This window comes from Scleropages formosus, chromosome 10, assembly GCF_900964775.1.
Source record: "Scleropages formosus chromosome 10, fSclFor1.1, whole genome shotgun sequence".
Taxonomy (NCBI): Eukaryota; Metazoa; Chordata; class Actinopteri; order Osteoglossiformes; family Osteoglossidae; genus Scleropages; species Scleropages formosus.
Window position 1 is genome coordinate 15,619,939 of NC_041815.1, and position 21,459 is coordinate 15,641,397.

The 21,459-nt window shown below is 46.8% G+C and overlaps 1 protein-coding gene across 2 annotated transcripts; it reads right to left on the bottom strand.

Moving 5' to 3' along the window:
- Positions 1-681: 681 nt before the first annotated feature.
- On the bottom strand, positions 682-20,852 carry lrrc75a (leucine rich repeat containing 75A). 2 transcript variants are annotated; one of them, XM_018750573.2, is made up of 5 exons: positions 18,488-20,852; positions 12,299-12,427; positions 11,479-11,610; positions 8,338-8,450; positions 682-2,891 (listed from the first exon to the last, which is right to left on the bottom strand). In XM_018750573.2, exons 1-5 carry the CDS (start codon positions 18,740-18,742, stop codon positions 2,057-2,059), a joined length of 1,464 nt encoding a protein of 487 aa, XP_018606089.1. In that variant the 5' UTR covers positions 18,743-20,852; the 3' UTR covers positions 682-2,056. The 2 variants fall into 2 exon arrangements, with proteins under 2 accessions (XP_018606089.1, XP_018606090.1); XM_018750574.2 differs by lacking the exon at positions 11,479-11,610 and having other exon boundaries at positions 18,488-20,845.
- Between the last annotated feature and the right edge of the window lie 607 nt (positions 20,853-21,459).

Here is a 21,459-nt window from a genome sequence, read left to right on the forward strand (position 1 = left end):
TTAAACCCTTATATTAGCTTCATAATTTAAACTACAGTCCTATGCATTCTAGTCCTACTTACATATTCTCAGGGTGTATGCATCTGTATTTGTAGATTATTACTTTAAGTCATTCCAGAGGTGAAATGGTCTGACTGAAACACTAAGGCATGCTCTTCCTTTAGACACAGGACCGTCACACTGGAAAAGCGCAGTCACCGCACCTTGCTGCTAGTGTGCACCGGCAGTCCTCGCTGCTTGGTGGTGTGCTTTTGTGGCTGTCTGTCTTCCATAATCCCCCCTCTTCCTGTTGCGTTGCTTTTGCTCCGGCTGTACTCTGGGAACTGTCTCCACGTACGGCGACGGGGACGTTCAGCTGTGAGCTGATTCTTTAGGACTTCTCCAGCCAGTGGTGCTTTCAGTGAAAAGCACAGGGGAGAATAGGAACCATTGCACAGGGAATGAAACCACAGGGAATGAGAATGGGCAAAGACAGCATACTGGCCTGACCAGGAGTGACCTCAGTAGGACTGTAAGGGAAACACAGGGGTGGGCACAGAATCGGTGGGGAGACCTCTGGATACAGGACTCAAGTTGCTTTTGTAGAAAAGGAAAACCCTGCTTTGAAAACTTTCACTGAAACCCTTTGACCCAATGGATGTCCAGTATAAGAGTAAATTATAAAAATTTAACAGTCCCTCGCAGCTTTTTAGGTTCAATGCATTTTTAATCGGTGTCATAACATTATGGGGATGTACTTGTAGAAAACATTTAAGTCAAGTAAAGGAAATGGTAGCAAGGTAAAAATGTAGTTCCACTACATTTATAACTGCACACTGGTAAAGACATTATTGTAAGGTCTTCAGACCTTTCTCTGAATGAAAGATGCATTAAATGACAATAACAACAGAAATCGCAGACACTGAGAGGAATATACACAGAAGACTGTACAGTGTGTGCCACATGCACTAACATTACACACTAAAAAAGGCTGAACGTATCACTGCTAATCTGCAGGGTATTTACCACATGGTGACACAATGCTATCCTCAGTGTTGAATAAACAGGCCTTTATGAAAATAAAAGATATGTTCCAAAACGTGAATATACACTTAAATATTAAAATAATGCTTCTTTTTATACCATATGGAATACACAGAAGGTGGAAACAGTGATAATTTATATATTTTAAAAGGAAGCGGTGTATTCTGACACTGAAAAAAATATGATTCAGATTCGGGTCTTCATATTAAATATACACTGCTGTGGTTTTCTTAAATGGCCAAAAATGGTAACTGTTTACTTTTCTGATGCAAACTGGATACAGGCTCTGCTTAAAGCGATTATATCATTTCCTGCTCTGCAGCTCCACCTCTTACCCTGGTCATTCTCATTAATTCCTCCCACTCGTTACACAGCTGACACACAGAGGTGGATCCCCCCCCAGCAGCTCGGTGTGCTCAGTCCCAGTTTCAGCCAACTGAGGACACTCCCAGAGCGCACACTGACAGTTTCACACACCACGTCCTGCTAGATTCGGATTTATGCAAATGCAGATTTGTTCCTCGTGCCTTCCAGCGACGGCAGGGGGAGAACTCAAGCGCTGGTCCGTGCAGCACCATTACTCACAGGCATTTGGGGCTTGTGCAGGAAGGACAATGGCGTACTGGCAAACGTTTGCAAGACCCAGGGGTCCTCTTGCTTTCTTCGTGGTCGAGGGCGTGGCAATGAGACACGCCTGCACCGGACCTCCAGTTGAGAAAGAAGAACCAGATTAACACTGGTTTGGGTGACAACCATAACTAGAGAGGACTGATTCCATTGCTTATATCTCATATGTGTAGTCTAATGATACTACGGAGAGGAACAATAACCCTATGGATAATCTTGCCCAGTGTCCCATCGTAGTATCCCGACAGCTTCTCCGGACAAAATGACTCCGGGACTGGACAAGACGGGGAGGTTCCACTTTATTTTCCTCGTTTATGTTCCACTACATTCCTCCCCTTTTCATTCTTGATCTGAATTAGACGTAATACCAGAAGGAAGAAAACACGAACAGTTGACCACAGTAGTTTCAGGTCTGGTTGCTGCTGTGGACAACGACCTGGTCCTCTGCATCACCTTTCACTCGTACAGCCTGCGACGAGGACTGCTGTGATTGGCTGGAACAGGACAGCTGGGATGAGCCGCTCTGGGTGTCATCCTCCTCCTCGGCTTTGGCTGCCCTCTCTGCCTTGCTCTGCTCTTTAACCACCTCCTTGCCTTTCCCACGCTCCTCCAGCGTCCACATGCTGTCCTCCTCCATCTCGTCCTCCCTCCCCTGTACCTCTCGGTCAAAGTCCCGCAGCTCCTCCATCATCTCCTCTATTTCCATCTCTGCATCTATCTCTCCCTCCACCTCAGACCTGAGCTCCCCCGTGCTCTCCGTCCTGGTGCCCTCGTCAGCGGCGTCATCGCCGTCTGCCCGGCTCTCGGGTTCGCTGGCCTGGCTCTCCCCAAACTCCAGGATAGTGGGCAGATTACCCTGCTTCGGGCAGCGCTTACGTAGGCCCACCAGGAAGGGCTGCGGCAGGGAGAAGATGTCCACGTTGTTGCCCAGATCGATCCAGGTGACACTGGGGAAGCTTCCCGGGTCCTTCAGGGCATCGGTGAGCTCACGGAGGATGGTGCGTGTCAGGCGGTTGCCGTTAAGAGCCAGGGTCTCCAGGCTGGGCAACGCAGCCAGGGCAGGCAGCAGCAGCAGGAAAGCCTCATCCGTGAGCTCGGTGAAGCCCAGCTCCAGGCTTCGCACTCGGGCTGCGTGGCGCTGCAGGTAGGCAGACAGGCGCTCCATGTCACGTGCCACCAGGGGAATCCCCGACAGGTCCAGCGTGTCACCAGCAGGGGGCATCGCCAGAACTGCCTTCAGACTGGGGGGGGTGGGGGCAAAGGGAAAGGGGGCACTGAGAAACACTGTGTCATAAACACTCTAGACTCTGGTCACCTGAAACCGGCTGATGGAGGTGTTAATTTGGGGAAGGTTATGACATCCATTTAGGTTATGGCTCAGTAACTCGGAAAACAACAAATTGGAATCTGTGTGTGGATTTTTAATTTTTTTTTTGTCCATCGTTGACTATAAAGGTTTTCTACACGCATCCCTCTTGTAGAACACACCACAAAGTGTTTCTCATTGTTCTTAAGATTTTATCACTATTGCTAGAGTTTTAACCTGCTTTTGCCACATTTATTAAGGTGACCAGTAAAAACGTTCTGGACTGTCCGTCAATTAAAAATTTTGAAATAGCGTGCATTCAATTATACACTCTAGTCCAGTTAGTAGCTGTTGTTTTCCAACTGTTGTTTCCCATGGATCTGGAGTTATTTGCCAAAAACTTTAAGCTGTGTTTTTCTTAATGACGATTTAGATGTCCAGTATTTCACTTTGTCTTATTTTTGTTATGTACATATTGTTTTTATTCTTTTCATGATGAATGGTTGTGGAGCATTTGGTCAGGGCAGAGTGTGATCTCAGTGGGAACTCACCTGGATAAATAAAGGATAAATACCTAATGCTTCCTGCACGGACCAAAGAGACTTTCATAGGAAGCCAAATAAACAGATCGGAGGCAAAGAATTTCCAGAAATAAGCATACTGCACGTGACCATTCGTGCCTGTTCTGCCGCACATTGTGAGCCAGAGCAGATGACCGAGGACAAGAAAGCAACAGAAGAGAGGCTCATGTGGGACTGCCTAGTCCATCAAGGACAGCTGTGTAAGGACAGTGAGGCAGGTGTCCCTGGGCTGGGGTTTAACCTGTTGGGGAGACTCATTGTATGTGTTAGGAGAAGGCTGGTCTGAACATGACTGCAGTTTTTTTACAAGTATTATTTTGACTTGATTTAATGTGGACTTCTGATAATGCCCAGATGGAGTAAATGGAGTCAGACGCTTGTTCTGGACAGTGGTTCCAGTTGGAACGAGTCAGATTTCTCTGCTGTTACTCCTTCCAGGGGCCTCGCTAAGGACTGTTCTCTTTTAGCCCCGAGTCAGTCAGTCACAGGCCGCTTGGAAAAACAAGATCATCCCCAGGGATTTTGCCCTTGCCTCTACAGAATGACCTGGAAAGGACAGCGAGGAAGCGTGTGTACAGCTTAGTGATATAACAGCTTTCCCTCCGGGGTCAAGACTTCTGTCTGACATAAATATAGATTTACACAGGTATAGAAAAGCAAACCCCAGCAAGCACAAAAGAAAGATATTTCACAGACTACGTACACTGCTGATCATACTTTTCATGCGATGGGAGAAAACTAAATTTATGTCCTTCAAGCCTAAAATGCAACACAAACATCAAGCGTGAACATCCTTGTCTAAAATGATACTGTGTGCATAATAATGCCGTATTTTATTCCTTCATCCTCCTCATCACCCTCAGCCTACCCATGCGTTACCTCAGCGAATTTTACACAACTGTGGTCTTACTTGTTCACAAAAAGAAACAACAAGTAAACAAAAATGAAGGGGAAAAAGAAAAAAAAACACTGATCCCACATTATTCCCGCTGGCCGTGGCTCAAAATCTCATGCTATTCAGCAGCAGAGTACAAATCTTTCTTTCTCCATCTGCTTTAATACACCCCTTCAGTGTTGAGACCTTCTTTCTCTCTCTGCTTTGGAAACACCCCCTCAGTGTTCAGTGCTCAGATCTTCCCCTGTCTGCTATGACACACTGCCTCACCGGCCTGACTCACCCCCTCAGAGCAAAGACTGTCCTGTCCACTCATTGCAAAGATGTCCTCTCATCTTGACGCCATTCTTTTGGGGAGGATTTGCACAAAGGTACGTGCTTTTAAGAGAAGTTACAACGCTTTGCCTTTGGGCGATGACATTTCTGGATGTGATGCTTACTTTGAGTATCCCTGGAAAAAAAAAAAAAAACACAAAAACCAGTGGAAACTGGCTCCTGAGACTGTGAACGTCCACACCTTTTGCAACATCCTGCCGGTAAAGATGCGTCACAAGTAGGTGGGAGATAATTTGGCTTGGTTTTGAACTCTGGGAAGACTTACCCGCCCCAGCCAGGTAATCAGCCCGTAATTTATCACCTTAATCTCCACCTGTATATTTGAACGTATCTTTAGCATTTCACTGGGAATGACTAAAAATACCTCAGCGGAGACGTCGCATGACAGAAATCTCACAAATCCATGTTTACATCTTTCCCGTGAAACGGTCCCTTTTCACATCTCACCTTCATCCCGCACGTGCTCCTGTTTACGTGTTGTTTTCACCTCCTTCGCTCCCTCCCATGTGCTCCTCTCATCTGTTCTCCCCGAGTCCTGCGATGTATCACCAGCCAGCGAGCAGGTGTGTGTTTGACACAGTCACAAATCCTCTCTCACCCCTCTTCACCAGGAGAGTGGGATACAGGGAGAAGAGTGAGCTCAGTTGATTACGCTACTCTGTCCTCCCTGCCACGTTATGCGGTCTGCACAGTGGCTTCCGCAGATGTGAACACAAGTTCATCATACAATATTGTAGCGCACAAGAAAAAAGCGCCAGAGAGTGAAAGCAGGAGGGTGAGAGCCACAAGGTGAGAGAAGGGCCCACAGAAGAGAGGGTCAGTAGGTTGCGATGATTACCATTCATCTCGGTATAATTATGATTATTATATTGCTCAACAGATGCCTCTGCCCAGCTCAACAGCACATACCCCTCCCACAAAGCATACTAAAGTGGTGCGCTGTTTTGCCCTTGCTGGCGTACGCTTTCTGCATTTCCGACAATCGCCCTCCTCCAACAAACAAAGCAGGCCATCATCGGCGTGACTAACACTGCGACGGAGCGGGCCAGCGCTCTCTGGCGGATTGCGCTGCGTCCCTTACCTGCGGAGCTACCTTGCGTTGCCTCCTGATAACAGCGAGTGCGTTAACATGCACGTAAACCTGGCCTGTAGGGAAGGGGATGGCCCAGAACAAGGGCAAGAGTATCTCGAACACAATATGGGCATGAAAGACCACGCAAAACACTCAGCGTGCGTAGCTGAGCGCACAAACGCAGTGACACACACACACACACACACACACACACACACACACACACACACACACACACGGTCAGAGATAATCTGAGCCAAAGCGAGGTGCACTGGGACGGAAGGAGGGAGAAAGGAGTAATTAGTGGAGTGGACAATCTGTGCACCGGGCCACCAGTGCCAGCAACATTACAGTGGATTTCCCAGCAGATTTTCAATATTTTATCAATTTCATTATGCCATGACCACAAAGACTCCTCTGTGGGATTAATTTTTCATGGCCAAGCCCAAAAATACATAAGCAAATAGAGCCAATGGGCAGGACATAGAAGGGGGGGGTTTCAGTTTGCCAGAAAGAAATTTGATATTGAAAAACAATGTGTGTTGTGAGGAAAGGCCAAAGAACATTAAATCTGCAGATGTTTTAGATTGAAAGCAAAAATGCCCACTTCTTCCCAGTCAGCTAATGACAGCATCTCTCATGAGCCAATCTCATTACAAACACAAAGGCACTTGCTCCATTGGGGGTAATAGGGAGTGCGTTGGTACTTTCTTCCCTTTTTCAGACTGTCTCTCTCTTAAATGTCTGTTGCACTGAGGGACCCTCCTATGGACCTGTTGCTACGGCTGTAGAGTATAGAACGGAAATGAACTGAGAGGCTGTTCTGCTTACTGTGAAACTAAGCCCAGCTGTCCTTCATCGCTGCCCTGCCCAGCGCCCATCCTCTGAGCTTGTTTATTTGCTGATGTCTCAAGGAATTAATCAATACCCCCACAAATTTTCACAGGACAGACACTGGCAATTAGGGAAATAGCGTAACGTATTTTAACCATAAATCCAGGGAGGTGAAAGGGTATGAGCTGGAGAAGGGAGGAAACTAATCCGCAATATTCCGAGACCAGTCCGGTGATCTCCCTCTGCATCATGCCTTCCGAAGCAGCAGTGCAAAATTTCTAAGTGATGATGGTTGTTTTTATAGATGCATCTGGTGAGAACACATGTCAGTCCCTTGCAGGTTTTACCAGGTGACAGGAAGCTGATCTGGGGCAGAAGCTTGTAGGAATTCCAGGAGGACCAAATGTACGTCGGCAGAAATAATTAATGGAGAAAGAAGCAGAACGCGTTCGAAAGGCATGGAATCAGAGAAAGATATTGTGAAATGACAGAGGCAACAGACGGAACCAAAGCCACCATATGTGAGAGACAAAGGGAAAGGCAGGAGAGAGAGGTGGGGTTGGAGTCTGGTCAACACATGCCGGAGTGATGACGGCACCGCTGCTGAGTGACTCACGGCCTGTTCCCAGTCCCTCCTCCCCCTACACGTCTTCTCTTGCTCTTCCTCACTCTCACACACACACACACACACACACACACACACACACACACACACACACACAAAATCTTGTTCACCTGCCAGCACACACCAGCTTGTTTTCAGAAAAGGTTCACGCAGTGAGCAGAGTTGAATCTAATCTAAAACATAAACAATGATGACTATGACCAGGCATTATACCAGCACAGGAATAACAGACTGCAGGTAAGAGTCAGTAGTAGAATACACACTGAATTCCTCAGTTACAGATACTGACCAGGAAAGAAAGCACGGGGACAATGCACTCATTTTTCAACCATCAATATTTTGCAGATTAGCTTCAAACCCAGTAAAATACTAATGTCGTCCGAAGCATAATTCTGTGTTGTGTGATTGCACTGAGAAGGGAGGATACCGATTTGAGAAAACACAAATTCAAAAAAAAAAAAAACATTCATCAAACCGTTCGCATTCGAGAGAGCCAAGTGGTCATTCATTAGAGCAAACCAATCTCTGAAATGAATGAACGAGTTCAATAATGAGCTTCAGAGAGTTCTGACGGGGCCACGTGCCAATCTGCAGCACCAGCAGACTACGTCACTCCAGTAATCCATTCTTTCATCAGTAAAACATCCCAGATGAAATAAACTTTGAGCTATAAGATCAGCCTCGTCTGAGGGTTTAATTAAAATTTGCTTTTATTTGTGGGCTTGGGCATTTGCACTCTTTCACCCCCTCCCCAGTTCAGCTGTGTGCTGTTCTTCTACTTAGCAAAGTCAGGAGACATTAAAAGCACATGAAGTAGCTGCAAGCAGAATAACTGGTGTTATGTTCCATTACCGTGGAACTCCTGGATCAAACTTGCATCCAAAGTACAACGTGTGACATATGAGCTGCAGAACCTGGCCTGAATTTTGGGCAACATCTGTCTTTGCCCTTGCAAGCACTAGCCAACCTGCTGTCCTCCTCAAAGTGCTGGTTGGAGCTGCACTGTTGCTGTGGTGACCCCTAACCCCTCCTGCTCACCAGGCCTGGGGCTTCCTCTTGAGCAGGCCCTGCCGTCGCCACCGAGAGTGAGGGCTCAGGTGGTACGTCAGCTGTCGGCACACCTTCTCCATGGAGGTCAAGGCGTCCCCTTCCTAAAGGAGACAAGCGAGGCCTTTTTTCATTTTGGTCATCTTTAGTCACCCATTAAAAACAGTGAAGATGGCAGTTGTGAAAGACAGGATGCTAAAGCAATTTGTTCCCGTATAGTTCCACACACACACAGAAACCACATGTCCCAAGTTGGGGTCATGGTGAACTGGAGCCTAACCTGACAATGCAGGGCATAAGGCTAGAGGAGGAGGGGACACACCCAGGACGGGACGCCAGTCCATAACGAGGCACCCAAAGCGGGACTCGAACCGCAGACCCGCCAAAGAGCAGGACCTAGTTAAGCCCGCTGCGCCGCCGCACCCACCCTTATGGTTCTACAGCAATGTCAAATGCAGTTAGACATTTTGGTGACGTGTTTTTTAATAACCATCATTTTACCTTTCTGTCTTTAATCATTTTTTTCAGTCATTAAAGGCTGTAATATTTAACAGCAGACCAGCAGAAAAGCCAATAATGAGCACTTCACTCGTTCTAAAAACTCACTGCAACCTTTTCACACCTGCACTTCTGGACCAAGAGTGAACAAAGGCTCCGTCCACAAGCAACCAGAACAAACTGCCCACTCCTTGTTGAAAGGTCAGTCAGACTTTCAGATAATTAAACATTAAGGCTCTCTTCGGAGACACTGGACAGATGCAGCGGTGAATTCGGACACAGAGGCAATCAGGTGCTGCGTAGAGAGGGTGCCGCTCAGCAAAACGCTCTCGGTCCTGGGAACAATTTGGGCTCCACGGTACAGCAAGTGAGAATATGAATGCTGACATCACTAAAAGGACCCAACTGAAAATAAATGCAGAATTTACGCTTACTGGTGTATGGAAATTTATACTCGCACCTGTTTTTCTTTTTGTATTAATTGCTTCAACATACTGTACAGCACAGGGTTACAACAGCATACAGGTAGAGAGAGTACACTGAGAAATTGCAGATATGTCCACAAACTTAGGGCGGGGGCTTCATCACAGATATGATCACGTGTATGGAAATCAGTACCTGCATATATGATCAAATGCAGGGCAGCTGGTACCTGTGTGTATACGTTCCTGTGTGTCTCTACGATAACCTGCGCGATGAGGATGAAGGTGTCCGCGGCTGGGGTCTGACCCTGGGATCATCCGGTTCAACTTCTGCTTGCTTCACTCTGCCTCTGGGGTTGCTGTGACTGCTGAGTGATCCCTCTGGACTGCCTGACCACGGAGGCTCCGTGTTCTACACCGTGCCCTCATCCCCAAGGAGAGCCACTGCCAGGCACTCTTCACACCAGGTGCTTGACAGAGATTAGCAGATTTAAAGCTCTGTTTCTATTTTGCCCCTCTTTTATTACATTTGATCCTCTCCTGCTCACTGAGAGCAGAGCGCAGTACCAATATTTCTCGTATATTTTATTACGGAAAGCAAAGCATTCGTCTAGCCCTTTGTTCCAGTCAGAGTGAGGCTTTTGGACAAAATCACGTACAAGCAAATTACTGACGTATTTTTAGCAGCCTTGGTTCACAGGAGTGTGTGCATATGCGTACGTGACTTGGGCTTTCTCTGTAGATAGAACATGCACAAAGTCAAGAATCAGATCTAAAATTAGAGCCCTGAGTTTCTCTCTCATTGTCTCAGTCTGCCTCTCTGCCTCCGGATGCTTTTCCAGCATTGACCTTTACATACATAAAAAGAACATGAATGAATTGATTTGTCTGATTTCTTTCCGGGGGTGTGGTGGCGCAGCAGGTTTGGCCGGGTCCTGCTCTCTGGTGGGTCTGAGGTTCGAGCCCCGCTTGGGGTGCCTTCCGATGGACTGGCGTCCCGTCCTGGGTGTGTCCCCTCCCCCTCCAGCCCCACACCCCGTGTTGCTGGGTTAGGCTCCGACTCGCCACGACCTCGCTTGAGACAAGCGGCTTCTGCCAGTGTGTGTGTGTGTGTAAGATTTCTTTTTCTCAGTGGCAGTCCCACAACATATACAACCTTCCATTCAAAAGACACTTAAAAGTAACAAACGCACAAAACTGCTGCTCAAAAAATGCTCGTCTTCCACAAACACAAATATGTAGATGCGCTCTAGGTTATGAGACAATAATCATTTCACAGGTCAAGGACTTTGGGGTCAGCGTGTCCACCGGAGGGCATGCGCCTTTGCCTTTCTTTAGCACAAACGCCCTGTTGAATTTGGGAATGCCTGAGTATAGTTAGCATAGCATAGTGTGTCAAAAGCCTAAAAACCACTTAAGGAAGCTATATTTGGTTCTATTCTGTCTACTGGCAAAAATTCTACAATAAAATACGTGGCACTCCCAGACCACCCCCCCAACCACTGTGCACATTTGAAAAATACCAAATAAATCCCACGACTGCATTCGTGCCATGTGTTGGAACGGTAAGCTTAGGGTGGCGACACTGATGGAAGGCACTATATGTGTTTGACCCGGTCGTGCTGCTCCTGTCCTCTGTTCCTTCATGCAGTGCAGTCTTCTCTCATGTGCTGAGCCCTTGACATTTGATGTAAAAACAGCTGAAACTCCCATAATCCCACTGTCACGAGCAACCGGAACACACCTTTTGTTTCCTCCACGCAATAAGGTTGTTCATGTAGCTTTCGAAGGCAGTAATGCGTCTCTCACCGTGGATCACAGCAGCTCTAATAAACCGCATTATAATTGCTCGACAATTTGGTATGTGAACTAGCTCGGTTTCTTCAATAAATCCAGGTAATTAACCACTTCGCCTCCTCCTTAGATGTATGCGGCAACAGCGGGTTTCTTTCACACCAGGGTCTCAAACCGTCTGACAGAAAAGGGGCGAGTTCCACAGCAGCTGGACTGGTATCAAGCAGATCATATAGTTTGCAATGATTAAGAATAGAAACATAGGAAGGTGATCTGATTCTAAACCAGTTTTTATTGGATGAAAGCCCATGCGTGACTCATCTGCGAGCAGAGTGCAGCTGTGAGCCTTGCCTGTCGCTCCTGCCCTAGCTTTTCCGTCTCTCGTCATTCTCTCTCCTCCTCTGCATCTTCCACTCACCATTTTAATATACAGTATCTGCTCTCCTTTCTCCTGCCCTGATTTTCCTCCATTCTTTCTTCCTCGTGCTCTCCCTTTCTTCTCCACTGTCACCCTGAATTTCCCTGCTATTCCTGGCGTCTCACTCTGTCGCTTAATATAAGGAGCAAGGAACAAACACTTGGTGTCAGCGCTGAAGGGATCCTGACAAATTTTTTGGCATAGCTAGTGGAGCCGTCATAAAACAGAGATGGAGAAATTAACATTAAAATGAACCAATTACGTAACACTTAATATGGTTTTCTGTTACAGGGGAAATACTCTGCGCTCTGTGATTCCTTGAAGAAGTGATTTAACATTTCTTAAAATAAGGCTTCCTTACTGTTGAGCTAATAGTCATATCCGTGTCCTATTGAATTACAACATTAACAAAACTTCAGATTTAATGGATGAGTCAGAACAACAGTGCGGCATGATGCGGAACTTCTCATCCATGAGATCTTACAGTCCGCAGCGAATGAGACAGAGAGATAAAGAGATGCTTTGCCCTGAGCTTGGGGCATGGCTGAGATCAAATAAGTCAGTCAGCACAGAAAACCAACAGAAAGTGACTGAGTGGATTGAGACACATTGATTGTCTGGCTCTGGCAGCAGAGATGCTGATGGTGACACGAGCCATTGAGGAGCAGGGCTGACTCAATTCAGCAGCACTGACATACACAGAAATGTATGTGTCTGTCTGAGGGGGTCAATGGGGGGTGGGTTGCATGTGCCTGTGTATGTGGACAGCTATTTGGATGTATATGTCAGTGTATGCATGCGAAAGCCATGGAGCACCCACCGCTTTGGGGCAGTGGATGTAGCGCGCCAGACTGATGATGAGGTCGTGAGTGATGGGGTCCACCAGGTTGCGGAAGCTGGCGTAGCGGTACAGCACATCATCCAGGGAGGTTGATTCCATACCCAGGTCCTAGGAGGTGGAAACAATCACAGCTAATAATTAACTGTTTGTCAGTTATGTCAATTAGGAGGTTTCTATTTAAATATAATCATAATAATCCTGTATATTTCATCTTTATATCTATAAAAGGTGCTACAGGATATAAGGTGCTTCCCTTTTGAACACACACACACACACACACACACACACACACACACACTGTCTGAACCGCTTGTCCCACGTGGGGTTGTGGGGAGCCGGAGCCTAACCCGGCAACACAGGGCGCAAGGCTGGAGGGGGAGGGGACACACCCAGGACGGGACGCCAGCCCATCACAAGAAACCCCAGGCGGGACTCGAACCCCAGAGCCACTAGAGAGCAAGACCCAGTCCAACCCACTGCGCTACCGCACCCCCCAAGTTTTGAATAATAATGTTGAATTCCAGGTCTTCTCTGAAAGCATCACAGCTGAAGATGAAATAACTGTTGTTATTTCACAGCTGAGGTGCAGGTTTATATCCAACCCACTAATGCTGAAAAAACTGCAATCAACCACAAACTAACTGTGACTAACTCCCATTCCATACAATTAATACACCCTGGATGTACTGCAAGAATGCCAGACAGGAAAGTGTAAATAATAAATCCAATTCTAACCAAACAATCCAGAAATTAAATTTCATGCTCAAAAAGTGGAGTTAATGGAAATATATAGTCTGCTATTATCAAACGCATAACCATTAATAGTCAATTAAATATTGCTAAAATGGCATCTTTGCTATATTATGTTCATATTCTTCTAACAGTAATCATTTTTAATTAAATTTGTTTTTCTGTATTGTATTTTTTGTTATTCTATGCTGTCTGTTTTCCTACCAATTAATTTACACTGCAGCTACTGCCCAATTTTAATGTCTTATGTTTCCTCCAATGCGCCCCTCTTTGTTGCACCGAAGGTAGATCTCCAAGGCAATATCATTAAGACCACAAAATCAAATAAAATTTGATTAATTGTCGGAGAGATTGAAAGCCGCTTATGTGGTTCTGCCAGAAGAGGGGGTGGAGCTGGGGGGATCCTGAAGACTTTCTGTGCACTGTGGGAAGCGCTGGCAAAACTGGATGCAATAAGGCACTCGGAAAGTCACCGGATTGTCTCAGTGTCCTCCAGGCTGTTCTTGCACTGCACTCAAAAGACGGGCCGATTCCTGAAGTATTAACAATTCAGCATGGGGAAACTGATCAGTGGGTGCTGTACTATAATTTAGCTGTGCAGTAATGTCATATAATCTCCACCCTAATTCAATACCTGTGCAAAGCAGGGTTTATTCCATTAAATGTAATCCCTCAACTATTTATGCACTGCAATTTTTGTATTGTGCACTTCCACGTTATGAGAATCAAATGATCAGCCCTTTCTTTCTTAAAAAGCAAATATTTATGGATTCTTTCAAAATTAAGTTCAATAAAATTTAAGAGGCAGGGCATACTCTTTGTTCAGGCGTGGACACACACACACATATATATATACAGGGCATAGGATTACTTATCACTTATAACTGTGGATTTCACTACGACTATCCCTATCCCTCTCAGGACATTTGTTTCAAAGATGTTTTCTTAAGGTTAGTAAAATGCGGCTACACACAAATTACAGAATCTGGGCACTCATTGATCTCACGGAGTCTGTGCTGCTCTTGAGCATCTCCATTGCAGACTGGCATCATGACTGTATGCCTGCAGTACAAACTGGGGTATTGTATATAATTACTGAATACCTGTAATGTAAATCTGGACAATCTCTTACACTAACTTGCTTTCACATTATACTGTATCGCTTCAAAAATCACTCAAGAAACCTAAAAATGAGTCAAAGCTTTCTCCGGAAAAGTAAAGCCGTCCTCTTGCTCATACCACCATTTTTAGAAGTCCCTTATATGAATCTATGTGTGCATGGGCATCCGTTACTGCAGATAAATAAGACACTATCGCTGTGTAGAGAAGTCAAACAGTCCAGCAATTCTGAAAGTCAGCTGTGAATGAGGAAATAAACGTCTCCCCTTTGTGTTTCTGTTATCCACAGTATAACACCACGTAGAGGAGACCTGCTAGCTGAGCTTGTAGAATGAGATGTAGGTGGGGGAGGGGGAACCTGATGGGAGGGAGAAACAGAGGGCAGAGGAGAAAACTGTGCATTTCCAAATGTATGTTTGATGCCAGACAGTTATTAAATATGAATAGGGGGGACAAATAAAGATCTAGCATCTTATTTTTCTGACTGGTGTAAGGGTTGGAGGTGAAAGGTGACATTTTCTTGGGTTTTTCCTTGCAGCCTTTTCCTTAACAGGCATCTCCATGAGGACAGCTGATCCATCCCTTGTTTGCCGTGCACTGAAGACGGTAGAAAAGGCCTCCAGCTGAACTGAGTCAAGCGAAGGCGCACGTACGTTTCAGAGACGACACAAATTCAACTCAACTTAAAAGCACATCACAGAAGCTCGGCCGAAGCTTGCACGGTATTGCCAGTGCTGACTGTCCACTTGATGAGTGTCATGTGTTTATCACTTCCATAATGCACGCTTCTCAAGAGAAACTTGGCAGAGCGAGTTCAAGACTGCAGACATTCTAATGATTGTTCTGGTACAAATTACATAAACACAGCAAATGTCTCTCTAATTTCTTGGAAACGGACAGCTGAATCGGCAGAATCAAACGACGTCTTCACTCGATAAACCAGCATCCCCTTGTTTTCTGTAATTAAAGCGGGTAGCGATATTCTCCTCCCTCACTGCTTTTGCTTACTTCCCGATCGCAATAAACATAATATCTTCCTCCTCTGCATACAAAATGTAATCTTAATAAAATATTCCAGACACGTTCGATAAACCGAGATCTCCTGCGACTATCACGGTGTAAATACGGCTCAATTGTTGACGAATGCGGTATCCCGTTAGGATAGGTGTAAATCCCCTGAACCCTGGAAGGTACCACGTATGTCTTCTGAGACCTGAGACTCTGAATGAAAGACATGAATTAGGCTTTGGGAAGCGAGCACTAATGTCTCCTCATCCTTGACCATGCCCACTCCCCTTGCTCTCAAGCGATCACAGAAGCCCACAGCACCGTTAGGTACGAGGAGTTTCCTTCGTTTCGGCCCAGCCAGACTCCGGGACACTGAGATATGAGATTTTGGAAATACGGGGCAGAGTTCGGCCCATCATTCTGCAGAATCATACATATTCCTGGCTGCCCACTTCGCAAGCCTTTTCCATTGATCTGTTAACACCAAAGTTCCTCTTTAATTTTCCACATAGTAGTTCCCTTCTCATGATGTCCAGGAAATTCAGTCCTTTGGGTTTGGGAACATCTCCTCCTTCCGCTCAGCTCTGATCCTGACCCGTTTTCCTGCCCCCACCCCAGGGACCAGCAAATCCATTAAGGGGGGGAGGGAGAAAGATGATTACCCCAATTTCCTCACTCCTCCCAGGTCACACCCTGCTATCCCGTCCAGCAAACAGCCCTTGTGGCCTCTGATGGTATCTGTTCTGCTTGTGCTCCTCTGCTGGCTTCTGAGAGTGTGTCCTCAGCAGCAGTCAGGTTAGCTAAAAAACTCGGTGCACCGTTACTGTCACCTGGCAGTTCTACGCACCAGAGCAATAGCTACTCTACCGCCCCGTTAACAAAATAACTTCCGTTCCATTGCATCTGTATGTTTGGCTTATTTCATCTTCTCTTCAGCCTCTTGTGTGCACATCTACCCTCCTCCCCTCCACCACTCTGGCTGCATAACATCACTGCTGTACAATAAATCGTCTTTCTCTAATGCAACTGCATCAGCAGTGAAGGTGAACTCTGCCGCTCAGCAGCTCTGAGAGCTGGATACACATCCGGGCAACAGGAAGCCACCGCTGGTGGGTGGATGGAACAAAAAGAACCATCTTCAGCTTTCCTGACCTCACAGACTGAGAAAGCAGCCTACACAGTGCCCTTCCATGTTCCACTATGATGGTACTAAAAATCCACACTAGGCTACCATTTGCATCACGGTACTCCTGTGGACTGGTCACAAACCACAGAACTCTTTCTGAGTATCAAGTTCCACCTTAGGTTGATACCCAGCATACATGTCCAAAACAGGACCTTTCGATAACACTCGATTGTTTTGTTGCCCAATGGATGCTTCGATCTAACGTGACTTTCATACTTCACAGTTTTCTCACAGAGGCAACTCAGGTTAAATATACAACTCCAAGGTATGACGGCAGGGCTCGTGCTGAGACCTGGAACCCTGGACCCGAAGTTTGTTTTATTCACAAGTGCAGTTCGTTATGCAGTACACCAGTGCTGCACGTCTCACATTTTAACCATCAACATTTTAACCAGGAATCAGGAATCATTAGTATGGAATGTGTGTCTGGCTTTGGACCACTTTCACCACTATATGTTTCATGCTTACCACCCCTACATCCAGGGTTGGTTTCCCGTGCATCCTCATTATGTGATTTCAGTTGCTCTGGCTGTTACTTCACCTCTTTTCCTTTCACTCTCTCAACTCAGTTAGGATCTGGGGCCCCGTTGCTGTCATAACCCAGCCCTGGCAGGAGATCCCAGAGTGAACAACAGGCACCATCCTGATGCATCACCAACACACCTTTCTCTGGCCCCCCAGTAACCCCCCTCTCCATCGCAGTCTGCCTGGCAACAACCCGAGCGGCTGGACCCCAACTGGCGAACAGAATGTTGAATCAATATTCAAGTTACCTCCCATTTTTTTTCTGTTTACCACACTGATTAGTAATCTGGGGGTCTGTTACCTACCTACATGTTATTAACAGCTCCCACACTGCATGTAAGAAACAAGAAAAAGGGTTTGGGGGATTTTGTACTCCTGGGGTACTTCTGAATCAGCTTTGCATAGCTTTGTTACAATGTCATTTATCTCAGTCGGGCCCACAGACTCCTATATTGATCAGTCATTTACTTCAACCTGGCCAGAAAACAAGACCAGCATGCAGACTTCCAAACTTGCACTTTACTGCTCCGACTGCTATTGCTCTGACTGTGGGATTGCAGTTGTCAATTATTTGATTGAAAACTTTATTGTCATCGTACTGCTGTGCTGTATTTGTTGATTACCTGACATTTAGTAACTGGAACTCTAAGAGGGAAATTACAATTTTATACTTATCCTACCTATATACATCTGAATTTTTTTAACTGCACATAATTCAGGTTAAGAACAGTGTAGAAGTTTACAACAGTTAATCTTATTTGTAATCTTCGCTCCATTATTACATGAATAGGCTGCACAGGCTTTTGCTTTATAACTACCGACTTTTCAGTTATACTGTATACTGTATGTGAAACGTGTAACCAATGGATCGTGCTACAAGTGATTCTTGTGACACATAACAAATAGTGTGAAAGATCAGCCAGTTTCAGAGCCACAGGCATCACGGGTTGACCCTATAGCACACGGTGAACATCCCAGTCCTCCAGCTATCATGTCCAGTTGTATCATAATTTTCTAAGGACACGTACAGCGCATGGGACAAACGGAGTATATTCGTGCACCTTAACTCCTGTGTCGGTGCATCTGCCTTCCTTTCGATGAGAGGAAACAACAAATTATGTATAAATTATGTTTCAGTAACAAGCAACCACATGTTAACTAGAGAGGTATTTCAGTTCAACTTACAACTTGATATAAATATAAAGCATAATACCCGCAATGGAGCGCTCGTCATATAATTAAAATTAACCATCAGTCAAATCCAGATTATGTTAATATTAAATACAGTTTTGGAATGTTAAAAAAACTCACCTCAATCTGACCAGTAATAGAGATAGTCACTTCCATGGGTTCAAAAACATTCAGTAATTCTTAGCAGACAGCTGAGGGTCACCGCCCTTCATTAAGGGTATGAGAGCAGGAGAGGGATTTGAACCAGCATCCCACCGACTGCAAGAAAACCGTCTTGAAGTCTAAGCCACCGTCCGACCCTGCTTTCGTGGGAGTTATTAGACTTCCAAAGCTAAACGAGTCATCTCACATTGTGAGCAACGCTCTCGGGGTCTCTCATCCTCAGGTACCTGTCGAAGAGTCTTCAGCATCTCCGTAGCCTCGTCCTGTTTCCCCTGCTTGGCCATCATCATCATCTCCTGGATCATGCCGATCCTTCGCTGGTACGGGGGCGGAGTTCCCCCCCTGCCGAGCCGGTCCCCAGACCTCAGCATGAGGGAGGCGAAGATGTCGCCGCGCTCCTTTGTGGGCGTGCGCTTCCAGGGCGCATGCTGCGGGCTCGCGCCGGCCTCCGGTCCCGCGCCTTTCGTCTGCTTGGTCCCCATGGTGCGTCACACCTGCTCTGCCACCAACTCATAAAAACTGCCTTCCTGCTTTACTCTACATCAAGTCCCTACCTAATGCATAGATTGTTTCCTGAATGTCTCAAACTGAGTAAAGCATCTCTCGCTTGTGCATAGAATATCTTACAATATATAAAAATAAATCTGTATTTATATCTCTGTTTAGGTGTAAAGGGTGTTTCTGTTGTCCGGAGCAATTCAACGGGAAATCATGAAAACGTGCCCAAACTGAAATTTGGTACCGTTGCTGTAATAACTCAGGGAGACATTTATTATTAATAATATTTATTTACACAGCGCTCTTATTCACGGCGACTTACAATGCTAGATGTTACAACAACTTACCAAACAGCAGAGTATGCTTACACTATCAATTCAGGGCAAGAAGTATCTCGATCAAGGGTTGCTACAGCGGGAGGGGGATTCGAACCGGCAACCTTCAGATACTGAAGTGAGAGCCGCCCTGACTACTGCCGCGAAGTCGCTGCGGGATCGCGCCCTACGAAGAGTGTTACTGTTACTACTGAGTGTATACATCGCACACATTCGACTCCTTCTTCAGATGAGCAGTGTTGCTTTCGCTGTCCCACGTGACAGACTCGAGTCACTCACCACACCTGTCAAAGCAGCTCCGTCCTGCTTTCACATGACAGCCTTCGCTAACTCGGAGCGGAACACAGCCCCGTTCTAAACGAGGTCGCCCGTGCATCTAATCGCGTGGATGTGACACGACGGGACGCCGCTAAGTCCGCGTTATCAGCCGCCGACACCCACCCATCACCCTCCCCGCCACGCGCACACCTCGCGCAACTTTCAGATCATCCGCTCGCGACGCAAGCAATTATCCGGACGGTGCACAGCCACAGACAGGAAAAAAAAAACGGAGATTTTTAATAAGGCAGGTAACCGTGCACTAATTTTAAAGCCAGATGGAATGATCGAAACAAACAAACAAACAAAAAAAAAAAATCACCCGCAGTCTAATGCATTGGATCCGCGGATTCGGTGTAAACAAAGAACCACTTTAAATATTTGTTATGGTTTGCTACACAAGCAGCGGTCATGTCCATCGAGTCCTACCGGACCAGAGCCCTCAGGTCGGGAACAGCGGGGCGGACGATGCCTGCTGCATATCCGCAGAGCTGGAGGTGCGAAGCGAGCAGACGGCAGCAAACGGGAGCGGACGGGAGTCCCGCAGAACCCCGCAGAGCCCCGCAAACTCGACTGCTGTAGCCCGAACAGCGCGGGCTGCGGGGACCGTGTCAGTGCAGCGTCCGGCGTCCGCACACAGCCAGCGAGCGCTCGTCCCGCGTCCTCGGCGCGACTGTCAACTGCCGTGTTTATTTTGCAAAACACAGATAAATCAACGCGTCTCCAGCACAGTAAACAAGTGCACGGCAGCAGATGCCGAAAGAAGGAGGAGACCGGAAAATGATGTTTACTTCATCATGTTCTCCATCAGTTTAGTCTGTTTTGTCCTTCAGTGTGTGTGTGTGTGTGTCGTGGCAGTGCGTGGAGTCCGGGCGTGCAGCGGCGGCTCGCTGGTGTCCACCCCCTCCCCCGACCCCCGACCCCCCGGCGCGCACCCCGCATCTCAGCCTCGTGAACGGACACAGTGCGTCCTCCTCCCGCCACCTGCAGTCACATAATGCATCGGAGCAAAGACACGCGACCTCTAGTTTTCGAAGGAGGCAGGACAAGGTTACAGTCAATGTGTCGGACTGTGAAGCTGGACGCGTACGTACGTGCGCTCGCTCGCTCGCTCTCGCTCTCTCTCTCTCTCTCTCTCTCTCTCTCACATCCACCCTGTTCAGGACACGGCTCTCAGTCTCCGTCACGCTGATGCTGCAGCGACATGTCGACGTTCCTCCTGGCCTGCTGCTAACGCCGCTCCTGTGTCCCTTACGGCATTCCAACGGAACGAACCCCTCATTCAACGAAATCATTCTTTGGCAGGAGGAAAATATTTTTGAGGTCACCAGTACGAGTGTGTAGACTGTCTTTGCAAGCGGTTATACATTGTTGTAAAGCGCACGGAGTGACGGATGTGATTCTTACAAGTCCAGTCCTTGCCGAGTTAAGGTGTCACCGCTAACCCTGACAAGTGAAACGCCGCCTTTGACTTATCTTTGCACTGATTGAAAAGAGCCACCTTTACACTGATCTACCCACTTACACAGCAGGGGGGGAATTCTTCCTGTATCACCTCAGATGAGGTGAGTTGTTCAGGGGAGTCCGCAGCAGGAGCGGGATTCGAACCACTCAGGCGGCCCCTGGCCTGAGCGCGGTAGTAGTGCAGCGAAAAACGTGACACGGCTCATACTTTTGTGTCATTTCCTTGTTGTAGAAGATAATGTGAGGCCGGTTAGTCGCCTAGTGCTGGTAGAGCTGCTGTCTTTAGTTTAGACCCAGGCTGAGTGGCAGGTTCACCGTTCAGTTCTCCCCTTCCAGCTGTATCTGGCTTAAGCAAGGTACTTACCCTCAATTGCTCCAGTAAAATTACCCAGCTGTATAAATGGGTAAATAGTTGTAAGTACCTAACATTATAAGTCGCTTTGGAGAAAAGCGTCAGAATAAAATAGTCGAACGTGCAGTGATGAAGGGAAAAGGGTAAAATACCGTAATACCTGTAGTAGTAGGAATGTGAAATACTTTCACACAGGTCCGTCATGTATACTTTATTCGAGGACTGACGAAAT

Bases quoted from the DNA above. Each gene is read 5' to 3' on its own strand.
- lrrc75a (XM_018750573.2), bottom strand. From the start codon at position 18,742: ATGGGGACCAAGCAGACGAAAGGCGCGGGACCGGAGGCCGGCGCGAGC. The intron at 12,428-18,487 runs GTACCTGAGGAT...TCCACCTCCTAG, and splicing joins TGCTGAAGACTCTTCGACAG to GACCTGGGTATGGAATCAAC. The intron at 8,451-11,478 runs GTGAGTGGAAGA...TGTCTCCTTTAG, and splicing joins AGATACTGTATATTAAAATG to GAAGGGGACGCCTTGACCTC.